Below are 11,984 nucleotides of genomic sequence, written 5' to 3'. Positions count from 1 at the left end.
GCAAATCTAGAGACAGAGAGCAGACTGGCTGCCAGGAGGAGGGAAGGGCGAGGGTCGGGGGACTGCTGATGGGCACGGGGTGTCTCCTGGGGTGTTACAAGTGTTCTGGAAGTAGATGGTGAGGGGTGATGGTCGCATAGCCTTGTGAATACACTAAGATCCACTCAGTGGTATGCTATGGAGAGTGTTATGGTACATGAATAGGGTGACCAGATTTTAACATCTGTAAGGCGTGACAACATGGCCGGGGGGCGGAGCAGGGGCGGGGCAGGGATGGGGCAGGCAGGGCCTGACAACAAGGCAAACTTTGATAAGCAGTTCTCGATAATCACTTCTCAGCAATTATTTATTACAGTTTAACATTATAAAATTAACAAAAATAATATAAAACTCATATTCTGGCGAAATAGCCATATGGCGGCCGAAAACCATATGTTCCCTTCTTGTTCTCCAACCCATTCGTGCATTCTTTCCAAAAATCGGGACTTTTTTAAAACACTGTGGATGGCGGGACAAATTGTTGAAAAGCGGGACTGTCCCGCCAAAATTGGGACGTCTGGTCACCCTATACATGAATTATAGCTCAGTAAAAAAATTAACAAGCTAAATCAGAACCCAATCTAGGTTATCAAAAGAGAAACAGAACCAGCAGAAGAGTCTGTCACGCAACGCTGTTCTGCTTCATACAGGTAGTGCATGTTTATTGAAAATTTTCTTCACCAACAATGGTGAAATCAAGACCCCAAATTACAAAACATGATGGCAGTTGATACTTATAAAAATAAAGCAAAGGTCTGTGTTTCACAGATTTGTGCAAGTTTCTGTCAAATGTCAGAATGTCCTTTCATCAAAAAGGAGATTATGGAATCTGTGTTATTCCTCATGATGTAATAGTAAAAAACTGCATTCCATTGACAAAAAAAATAGCTTTGTTTCCAAATAGCACAAGTCTTTAAAGTGACTTTTCCCCAACAATAAATATAGAAAATAGCCTTTAACAAGCGTATTGTAGCTTGGTCAGGATTGTTTCATCTGTTTAAAAAGTACATCCTTCCTCTCAGGTCAGAAGACCCCAGTCGGCCTTCCCAGGTTCTCCCAAGTCTTTGGTGTTCGCACACCTGCTTGGTGTGAAGTCCTACTTGAGGCTGAGCCGTGGAGTTCCTCCTGTTGGAGCCCATGGCCACGAGATCCTTCAGGACACCCAAGCCTCCCACCATCACAGGGGAGGCCCACTGAGAATGGACTCCAGTGATCCTGCAGCTGGACACTAGATCCCTTCCATGCCAGCAGCCCTCACAGAAGCTCTCCATAGCCCAGCCTGCCCACCAGAGCAGTCCCCGCAGGCTCTCTTTGGCTCTCACCGTTAGCCAGTCTGCGGGTCACACTGATGGGGTCTTTGGGGGGTGAACCTGCTGCATAAGCTGTGGGCGCTTCACCCTGGGCTTCCTCCGCTTCGGCCTACTCTTTGCCTTGTTGATTTGTACCACAAAGAAGGCCAGGACCACCATCGCTCCCAGGAAGGCAAAGACCGGAATGGTCTGGCCCACCTCCTGGTTGTAGCGGCCAGGCATTATCCCTGCAAGAGAATAGCCGGACGACAGTCAGTGACGCCAGAGAGCCACTGCTATGGCCTCTTTTTCTGTGACAGCTGGATTCATCAACAACTAAATGCTGCCTAATTTCATTAGCCTGGCTTACAGGGAAGATATCGTTTTTAAACGTCAGCTCAAGTAACTCAGGCCATGAACTGAGGAGTGGGAGAGAGGTGAGGCAGCCAGGCCCCACAGATGCCAAACAGGAGCGTCCCTGCAGGGGGTGGAGGGCGAGGTGGGGTTTATGCTCCCAATCCTCCCCAGGCTCACCACCAACGGATACCAGAACTGACTCTTGATTCTGTCACAGAAAATACAATAGGCCCACAGGTACTCTCTGTTTCCCTAGAGGCAATGGAAGATGGATGCATCTTGATCCAGGGATCAAGAGAAAGAAGGCTGTGCTGGTATTGGCCCCACTGAGTAGAAGGAAGAGGACGGACCACTGGCCATGCCCACCCTTCTGGGGAGCCCTCCATGGCTGGGGTGTGTGTGTGACTGAAACCAGCAGCGGCCACCACAGGGCCCTTGGTTCAGAATCTTAATAGGCCTTTGTAACCAAGCAATGTGAGGGCTCCTGAATTTGCCATCCTCAGCGTACCCTGGGACCCACAGGCAAGGCCCTCAGGATTCTGCCATCACTATGCAAAGTTCTCAGGGTTAGACTACAGGGGCTGGGTACCCCTTAGTTTGTGGCCAACCCTGGAACCCAAAGCAATCCTCCTTGGCAGCTGTACTCCGGAAGAGTGCAGACGTTTTCAGAGTAAAAGAGCTGCCCATGCTCTGCTGGACAGACCTGGTACCAGCTGTCCCAAGTAATCTATTCAAGCACTATCTATGGAGGGGACAGTATCAGATCACCTAAGGGGCACACCCCAGCTCAGTCAAGGATCATCTCAGGCAGGTCAACACAGAGAACTACAGGAGACTTCTGGGCTGGGGCTCAGGGTAGCTACTGTCACGGGCTGGGACCCAAAACAGTAGACAGATGTCCCCTGGGATATAATAAGTGCTTTGCAGAGCTTTCAGAAAGAGTATGCAAGTTACTTTGAAAGATTTTAAGTGTAACACTTGGCTATTGTAAAAGAACTTTGAATTTGAAAACCTATTTAAAATTGTGTTAAAGAAACAATGTCTTAATAATCATTGGGCTTATTTTTGACCTTGTTGATCTGTACCACAAAAAAAGCCAAGACTGTCACTGCTCCCAAGAAGACAAAGATGCGAGAAGACCCAGATGCTCCGGGGGGGGGGGGACTACTCTGAACAAAATTCGAGATTTAAGCACAAAAAGAAAGATCTTACCTCCAGGAATGTCCCAGGCACCACTTTCTCCAGGTGACAAGGGTCTCACTTGAGGGCGATTTGATCTGAAGTTGGGTAACACCACTTTGTCCAGGTCGATGGAGAGTAACTTTTGATGTTTCCAAAGATTACTTCAGGAAAAAGGATTAAAACTACATTAAAGGCTTGGCGCCTGGAGCATAGTTGTTATATGGCACCAGCCACATATAGCGAAGCTGGTGGGTTTGAACCCAGCCAGGGCCAGTTAAGCAACAATGACAACTGCAACAGAAAAACAGCTGGGCATTGTGGCAGGCGCCTGTAGTCCCTGCTGCATGGGTGGCTGAGACAAGAGAATCACTGAAGCCCAGGAGTTTGAGGTTGCTGTGAGCTGTGATGCCACGGCACTCTACCGAGGGCTGCATAGTGAGACTCTGTCCCCCCCCCAAAAAAACTGCATTGGACTAAGCAATTATACTAACCTAGGAAGTCAGCCAATACCTTACAAAAAGTTATCTAAAGAGAAATGTAAAATATTTCCAATGACCATTTCCAAGTTCTAAGAGAGAAATGTCAAAATCAAGTCCCTGCTCATGAGATTTTAATCATGCAAGGAGAGATTAATCTCACTGGGTTTACATTACACAATTAATATTGCCAACACGCGCTCATCTTTGTTTAAAGCTGGAAATACCACCAAGCAATGCAAGAAGACATTTCTGGCAAACCTCTGAAAGGAGGCTGTGGACAGGAGAGCTAAAGCCGGGTGAGTGGACACGGCCCTGGGGCCAGAGTCCTCTCCCACAAGGCACCCGAGCCACTGGCACCTGCTTTCTGACTGACATGGGGCATGCAGCAGAGGTGACTCCACAACTGCCACACGTAAGAAAGGCATAGAATGGTGCTGGGAATCGACACCATCTTTGTCCTCAAGGAACCAACATCCCAAGGGAGAATTTACAACGAACACACAGGAAAACGGTCAGTGGAGAAGTCTAAGTAGCACAGTGGGGATAAACTGCCTGGCCTGCAGGGCAGCTGACGGGCAGAGGACTTGCGTGTGCCCCGTGGAGGGCAGCATGGTGCCATTATCACCAACTCTTATTGAGGCCAATACAACTTAGAATGAAGAGTAAGAGAGTGACATGCTGTCCACAGCAGCAAGGGTTTGGAATGACACTAGGTTGGAGCAAAGAGGGCCAACAGAAAATCCAAATACTGTTCGTGAAGAAAAGACACATTATTTCTGCAGATTATGAACTCCCTATTTTGGGAGTTGGTCTCTTTTACTTTGGGTTGAGTAAAAGCAAAGACATGCAGGCCTAAGAGTCAAGGCAGAGCTGGAGGGTGACGGGCTTGTGCGTGGAGAGGCTTCCTGGCAGGGAGAGAGAGGCTGCCACTGGGTGCTCCCAGCCGGGCGACTGCCTGAACACCACTGAGTATTTATTATGACCTGTTCTATTTTGTGTGATTTAACTTTATGCTTAGGAAGGGCTCCTCCTGGACCGGGGATGACAGCTGCCATCTGTGTGGATGGTCACTCAGGGCCCAGAAGACACCAGCTCCTTTCATGCAGTCGCACTCCTGCCCTCAGCACTGAGTGTAGAGACGTCTACAGCTGTCTACTTTTCTCTTTTAGAGATTTAGAATAAGTCTCAAACTGTGTCTCCCAGGACTAAGACTTATTTTCAACAAGATATGAAATGTGAGATAAACGGGAAACCCGGCAGAGAATTAAGGAGGAGGAATTACTGACAGTGTTGTGAAAATCAAATTCTAGGAGCCGTACATTATCAACTTCCTTGATGGGCCAGTTCAGTATGTGATGGATTATTTGATGTGGACAAGCAGATACCAAAGGACATTGCCATCTGCTTCTCAGAGTCCTGAACAACACTGCAGAGAATAACTGGGTTTTTGGAACTTTAGTGAACACTGACTGTCCACTGAGTATGAACTGCTGACCATGGCTGGAATATAAACTCTGGTTTGAATGCTATGATAATAGAAGGTTATAAATAAATAGGATGCAAAAATGGAAACTTATCAGAAATTTTTAAATGATGGGATGTTAGCCAGAATGGAAAAGTACTCAGTAATTAAAGGTTCAGAGAACTGCTGATGAGAAAGCAATGTGACGCTTCTACAATTCTGCTGGTTTCCCAGCCTACTCTAAATGGAGACATATGGTCACTAAGCACTGTCTGTTTATGATGAAGGGTAAAGGCAGAGGAAGGCTCCACTGCCTTCGTGCAGGCGTCTCCTCCTTGTGACAGTGCACACGGTGGCACTCTGCCCTGGCCCCACACCCTGGGCCACCCAACACCTCTCCATGGCTGTTCCAAGCACAGGGCACAGTGGGCAGCCTCGAGGGGATAAGAAAGAAGGCAGGCAGGGACCTCTCTGGAGAGGAACCCACTGCCCGAAGTGGGATAGCAGGGGAGGGGCTAATGCCAGACAGCCGAGAGGCATGGAGGGAAGGACTCCTGCCTGATGGAGATATGTGTGGGCCTGCCTGGCCAGGAGGATGGCGGTGACAGCTTGTCCCTGGCTTCACCATCTTCCTCCTTGAACTGTCCTGCTCAGGCCAGGGTGCCATGGAGAAACAGGGAGAGGTGGGATCTGGAGGAAACAGGGACAGCTGCACTGTACAAGCTCGTCCCGGCCACAGAGAAGCAGCAGACGGCTCTAGCACTGGCTGCCGAAAGGAAGTGATTTGAGTGAAGAGCTTGAGCCAGCAAGACAGAGGAGTACACTGAGACTAAGCCAGGCTCTGGGGCACCACACAAAGAAGTGTGATGACTGCAGACAGAGGCTGCAGCCTGTCACCAGATGAGGTGCTCTCTCCCCCATCACAGTAGCACAGGAAGAAGCTAGAAGCACAGAAGCACACTCTTCCCAGCTGGGCTGCAATAGAAGAACCCGATCCACACAGCAGTCTCAGCCCCTGGGTAAGAGAAAATGACTGATCTGTATTTTATAATTAATTTCTCAAATAAGTAGCACAACTACAGATGGCAATACTCTGCTCCAAATCGAGGAGTCAGAGCTTCAGTTCAAGTGACATCACTGTTGGATCACAGCTTTTAAATAAGAATTAACCAAATGTAACAAAATGTGAATTATCTATCCAAAGCACCTTTCAAAGTAGGATACTAACATATTTCTAAAGGTCAATATGGAGGCTCACTAATTTAAATAAGCATCACAAATGACAGAAGATTTGATTATTTGATAATGTCAGTAAAATTCCATTCTGTCTTATAAAAAAATAGGAATGACTCACAGGCCATGCAGAAAGAGTAGAAAGGAACAGGCAGACACTAACCTGGGTGCCGTCTCATTTAAAGGCTGTGGCTTAGCCCAAGACAAGTGTGGACAAGCTGGCAGAGGCCGAGGTTTTGGGTCTCCCAAATGGGCCTCAAGAACCTTGGAGTACCGATGAAGATGGTTTCCTACAGTTAGCAGCAATAACAAAAAAGGAAATAATCTCCATTATTAAAATGCAAAGGAAAAAATACAGCCGAGTGTGTCTGTCTTCTTCCTGCCAACAGGCCTACTGTGCTATGTTCACATGTCATTCATGTGCTTTAGGAACTACCCTGTCTGGCTCCTCGCAGACAATATATGATTTCACTGCAGAAGATAGGTGAGAATAATCAGAACCATTCCTTTTAAAATGGCCACACTATATGTATGGGCCTGGCTGGTCAACCTTTGCTGACCATTAGCTACACACACAGGCTACACTTCAGGGATCTAACGTATAGGCTTCATGGAAAAATTCTTCCCTTCTGAAATAGCCAATCCACTGGCCAAACCACCCCCTGTATTTTCAAAATCCCTCATGTATCTTAGATCTGTGCCATACAAAACTGTAGCCACTAGCCCAGGCAGCCTCAAACTATGGCCTCTGGGCCGCATGCAGCCCGCCTAGGACGTTTATCCAGCCTGCTGGGTGTTTTTGCCGCCGCTGCCTGTCCTGCTTAGCAGCTGACTCGTCCTGGGGCCGCAGTCCAGCCCTCCAACAGTCTGAAGGACAGTGAACTGGCCCCCCGTTTAAAAAGTTTGAGGACCCCTGCACTAGCCACATGTGATTATGGAGCCACTAAAATGAGGAGTCACATGTTTAAACAGTATTTCTCATGTACTGGACTAAAGCATCTCAAAATAAATTTTGCTCATTCTTTTTCCTCTTTTACGTAGCTTCTGGAAACTTTTAAATGACATCTGTGGCTGACATGGACAGTTCCAAAAATTGGAACGCTAAGGACATATGGGCACTGCCACTAGCCCTGCTGTATGCAAAGTTGTTGGGGCCCCACAGAATCACCCAAGTCTCAGATTGCGGCTCACACTCCACTGCATGCCTGCCTGGGTGATCTCAGGCAGCTATTTACATTCTGTCAGTAGAAATACAAGTATCTACTTCACAGATTACTGAGAGGAGTTAGCAGGATAATTCATGTAAAGCTCTCCTAGCCTGGTGCCTGGTACTAGTGAGTGCTAAAAAATGCTGGTGACCCTCAGGAGCCAGTGCCCTCATCTGGAAGGGTGAATAGCAAACACTGACGTGGAGGGTCAGAGGAGTGGGACAGAGCCTGGGAAAGCACCTACACACGGGGCCCTCAGTACGAGTTCTTCCTGGGACGTGAGAATGGCCCTCTGCAGGTTAGGGCCACCATGTGCTGGTCCCCCTGCAGCCATCAAGAAAAGGCCCCAGGGGCTCACACTAGCTGGCCCCGAGTCCTGGCAAGCACACCGCTCTGTGTGTGCAGCCTGTTTCCTGGGGCATTTGCTGGTTCACTCACCCTCCATCCTCTCTGGACTGATGGAGCCCGCCCCACTGGGAGGGCGCTGTCGGTTCCCGGAATGACTGAGGCTGGGAGGTGTCACCCCATAGGATGTATACTGAAGGAGCGCGTCCAGAAGCCAAAAGCAATCTGCAGAGTCAACAAGCATGCTGTTTAGAAATGTCATTTGGTTAAAAAGGTATCTCCACAGGGAAATAAAAAGGTAGCCCCCTTAAGAGGTGGAAATGGTATAGCTCAGAAGTCAGAAATTTACATAAAAGTAACCCTGACATGTTCTCATGAGATGTGCATTCTCCACAGGCAGTCCCAGCCCCACAGGCCAGCATGCACAGGCACAACCTGACCGTGGCCTTCACTCCCCACACCCCAAGCAGGTCAGAACCACTGTCCACAAGGCCAGACCCACTACCCAAGCACCACACTTAGCTCTGGGCCCCCTGTGGACAAGGACAGAATAGAGCTCACTTAGACACAGCGAGATCAGGTGACACCCACCAAGAAAAGAATGGCCTCAAGAGGAGGCTTGGTGTGAGTGGGAGAGGACAGCAGGGACCACTGCACCTGCCCAGGGCCGTCCTGGGGAAGAGTGGGATGTGACAGGGAGGAGTGTACCTCCTGAGGTGAGGGCAGGGGCACACAGGGAGTCTACCATCTGAGCTGGCCTTCTAGCCAGTGGCCCTCACCACTGACGTGTGAAAGGAAAGAACACTTTGTCTTCAGGGACGTCCTAGAGTGTAGGTGCTGGGATGTCACCAGCTCCCCGTCAGGATGGAGCCTTTCCATTAGGAGGCTGAAGACACTTTCCTGTACATAAACCCACGATGTTTTCCTTCTCTCTTTTCCCAATGATACCTTTTGAGCACAGGGTAAAAGCTGAAATTTCTCTTGCCATTTTGTTTCTCTCCGTGTTTGCTGCTTTGAGTCCCATTAACATCAACTTGTTTTAGACCATTCACGAGAGAAGAAACACCATTAAGTTCTTTTCTCTCATTAAAGAGCACTCTGGTCAAGTGCTCCAAGTCCCTAAAAGATCCTAAAAGCTGCTATTTGAAATCTGAGGACCCGGACAGTCCTCTTAGGCATTTAAAATTTTAATAAAGACTCCTATCAGGAGATCTCAGGTCTTAAAAGAAAATCTCTGTGGAAATAAAACATTAATCTTCTTTTAACTATGACTTTAACTCTCACTTCTAATTTTTAAAAAGACCAATCAGAGTCTGAGGACTTCTCTAAATGCTATGGACTTAGCCAACTCTGACTTAAAACCAGAGTGCAGATGCACTCCTGGCGCACGCCCATGGCCCGCTGCCTGCATCACCAGGCTATAGCTCACCCTCCCCCCCCACCTCTCCAGGGGTCAGCAGGGAGCTAGACCAGGTTTCAGGCCTGGTGTCATGAGCCTTCAGCTTACCAGGTAAAAAGGTCAACACTTCCTGTAGCACAGTGGCTATAGCACCAGGCACAAACACCAAAGCTGGCAGGTTTGAACCTGGCCCAGGCCAGCTAAACAAAAATGACAACTGCAACCAAAAAATGGCTGGGCGTTGTGGCTGGCACCTGTGGTCCCAGCTACTTGGGAGGCTGAGGCAAGAGAATCGCTTGAGCCCAGGAGTTTGAGGTTGCTGAGAGCTGTGATGCCACAGCACTCTACCAAGGGTGACATAGTGAAACTCTGCCTCATTAAAAACAAACAAACAAAAAAACAGGTCAGCACTTCCACCGTTGCATTTCCTCCTTTATAAAATGAGAAAATTCAAGTCTGTTCCAAACTCAGACACCCAAATCTGGAGGATGCATCAGACAAGCTGAAGAGGAGGGGAGGACTAGTTTGTCCTTCTCTGGCCTCCACTGGTTCCAGATGAGGAAGGTGGAGAAAAAGCATCACAGCTCATAAAAGCAGTTTTGCTCTGTTCATTAAATGTGTTCAGACTTTGATACCTTTCAAACATTCAAAGCAACCTGCACTTCCCCCACGGACCCTGGCTCACATGAGCTGGATCTGTTTAATCACCAGCATCTTATCAGCGCCTTTCAGGGACTAAGCAAAGAAAGGATTTGTGCGCCAAAATCTCTAAGCTCATTTGCTTTTTTCCTACCCTTCTGCCGGTGACTGTCGTCCAAGCAATTGGAATCTCCATATAGTACAATCCGGCCTCCACCCTCAGCTGGAATCTGATAAAGTCCCAAAATGGGGACATTTTCAACAACTGCTGTTTCCTGCTTTAAAACCTCCAATCCTGAAAGACAGTAACAAAAACAGCAATAAGAGTTTCTATTGAATAGTGAGTTATTTTCCAGTTGAGATTCAACTCATGTAACCAATTTTAAAAAAAATCAGCAAAATCTAATATATAATCAAAACAATGTGAATTTTGAGGACAGGAAAGCAATGTCTCAAATCCCATTAACTTGGGTTCTAGCAAAATTTACTAAAATATGTATTTCTATATCCATCCTCGTTCATTTTCACTTGAAATCATGGTACATAATATTTACAAACCCTAAAGGTGTTATTTCTCCCTTTTTATCCTAAGAAACATATTTCTGTCCCCTCTTATTACGCTGAGAGTCTTGTCTTCAGATGCCCACACAGGGGCAGCCAGCCAGCAGCTCGAGCTGCACACACAGCTCACCCTACAAATATAGTCACACACTCCGAGCCTCAGATTTTGTGTTTTACTATTAAAAGCTAGGACAAATGTAACTAATTTTTAAAAGTATGTCCACATGATATTTTCAATTTAGATTTAAGATTTCTATTAACATTAGTTTCACAAATAGACATGTTCTGATGTAGCACCTTTGTAATTTCATCAGACTCCAGTACTGTCTGTGTGGAGAACTAAAATGTCGGCAGTGACAGAAATCCGACACTTCCTGCTCTTTGTGCATAAGCCCAGTAGGAGGTGAGTTAGAAGAGAAAACATGATTTCCTTTGTGGGAGGGAAGGACCAAGCGGTCAGACAGATGAAACAGGGAGATATGCACTGGCTGCCATTTGTCCTTGGCCTCTTGGTTTGATGGAGTTTTGTTTTTGACAACAGTATCTATTCTAATCCAGCATAACCCAAATTCCTATTATCAAATTCCTATTTTGTACCCAAAGGCAACTTAAACTTGTTATAGGAATAAAAAGCCCCTTTAAAAGGATTTCAAGGTGGCTCAGCGCCTGTGGCTCAAGTGGCTAAGGCATCACACACATACACCTAAGGTGGCGGGTTCAAATCCCCAGCCCGGGCAGCCAAGTAACAATGACAGCTGCAACCAAAAAATAGCTGGGCATTGTGGCGGGTGCCTGTGGTCCCAGCTACTTGGGAGGCTGAGGCAGGAGACTCGCTTAAGCCCAGGAGTTGGAGGTTGCTAAGCCCGTGGAGCTGTGATGCCACGGCACTCTACCCAGGGGGACAGCTTGAGGCTCTGTCTCAAAAAAAAAAAAAAAAAAAGGATTTCAAGGTGATTAATTTTTCCCTTCAGACTACACCAGAACCCCAGAATGAAGTATGCATCCTCAAATCTACTTTGATCCTCTACCCCCAACCCAAAACAACAATCTATCAGGGGGCAGTGAGCCAACAAGGAAACCACTGCTCTGACCCCTGGTTTGTACCCAGTTTCAGAAGTGATACTGCCTGTGAGAAACTGCTTTCAGAAAGAATCACTAACCCACAGCAAACTGTGCTAAGTGACCATGAAAATATAATCACTATGTGCTTAGGTTTAAAACATAACCATATGAAACGTATCTATTCACTGACTGACCTTGCTTTGATGTAAAGGAAAAAATCCTTTCCAGATAATACAAAACTAAATTTTATCTTGCAGTTGCAAACAGATAAACTGACTTTTTCACCATTTTCAACTAAAAAAAACTATGTTAATTTCCAAGTAAAGAAAACAGCAACATTTACCATGGATGGGCCTTATCATTCTGAAATAGATCATCTCAACATGCATGAGAAGGACCCACCCTACCTATTTTCACAAGCCTGTCATTGGGACACAGAAGAGATGAATAGATAGATAGACATAGGTCAGAGTCACAGCTCCAAGTGACAGGGCACAGAAGGGAGGTCCTGTGGTTTCTGCTCACTGTTCTTACTTCCCTGCACCTGACTTTTAGGAAAGCAGGGAGCCCAGCTGGCTTCCACCCCTCCCTGGATCACCAGGCAGGCTCTAACACACAGTGGTATCACAGACACCAGTTCTAGGAGAACCAGCACAGTGCCATGCAGGGTGACACCTGTTTTAGTTGAAGCACAACAAAGTAAATGACACTCTTTTTTTTTTTTTTTTT

The 11,984-nt window shown here is 47.1% G+C and overlaps 1 protein-coding gene across 1 annotated transcript in view; it reads right to left on the bottom strand.

Annotated features, from left to right (window-relative positions):
* Positions 1-678: 678 nt before the first annotated feature.
* The window catches only part of MBTPS1 (membrane bound transcription factor peptidase, site 1), a 54,982-nt gene continuing 43,676 nt past the window's right edge, over positions 679-11,984 (bottom strand). The window contains exons 19-23 of the mRNA XM_012806100.2: positions 9,787-9,927; positions 7,688-7,819; positions 6,205-6,331; positions 2,898-3,028; positions 679-1,576 (exon numbers count right to left, since the gene is read on the bottom strand). Coding sequence (XP_012661554.1) covers positions 1,380-1,576; positions 2,898-3,028; positions 6,205-6,331; positions 7,688-7,819; positions 9,787-9,927 — 728 coding nt within the window. The 3' untranslated portion in view covers positions 679-1,379. The remainder of the gene's footprint in view (positions 1,577-2,897; positions 3,029-6,204; positions 6,332-7,687; positions 7,820-9,786; positions 9,928-11,984) is intronic.

This window comes from Otolemur garnettii, unplaced genomic scaffold (genome assembly GCF_000181295.1).
Source record: "Otolemur garnettii isolate 467f Iridium unplaced genomic scaffold, OtoGar3 scaffold00047, whole genome shotgun sequence".
Taxonomy (NCBI): Eukaryota; Metazoa; Chordata; class Mammalia; order Primates; family Galagidae; genus Otolemur; species Otolemur garnettii.
This window is presented reverse-complemented; position numbering and strand designations above follow the sequence as displayed.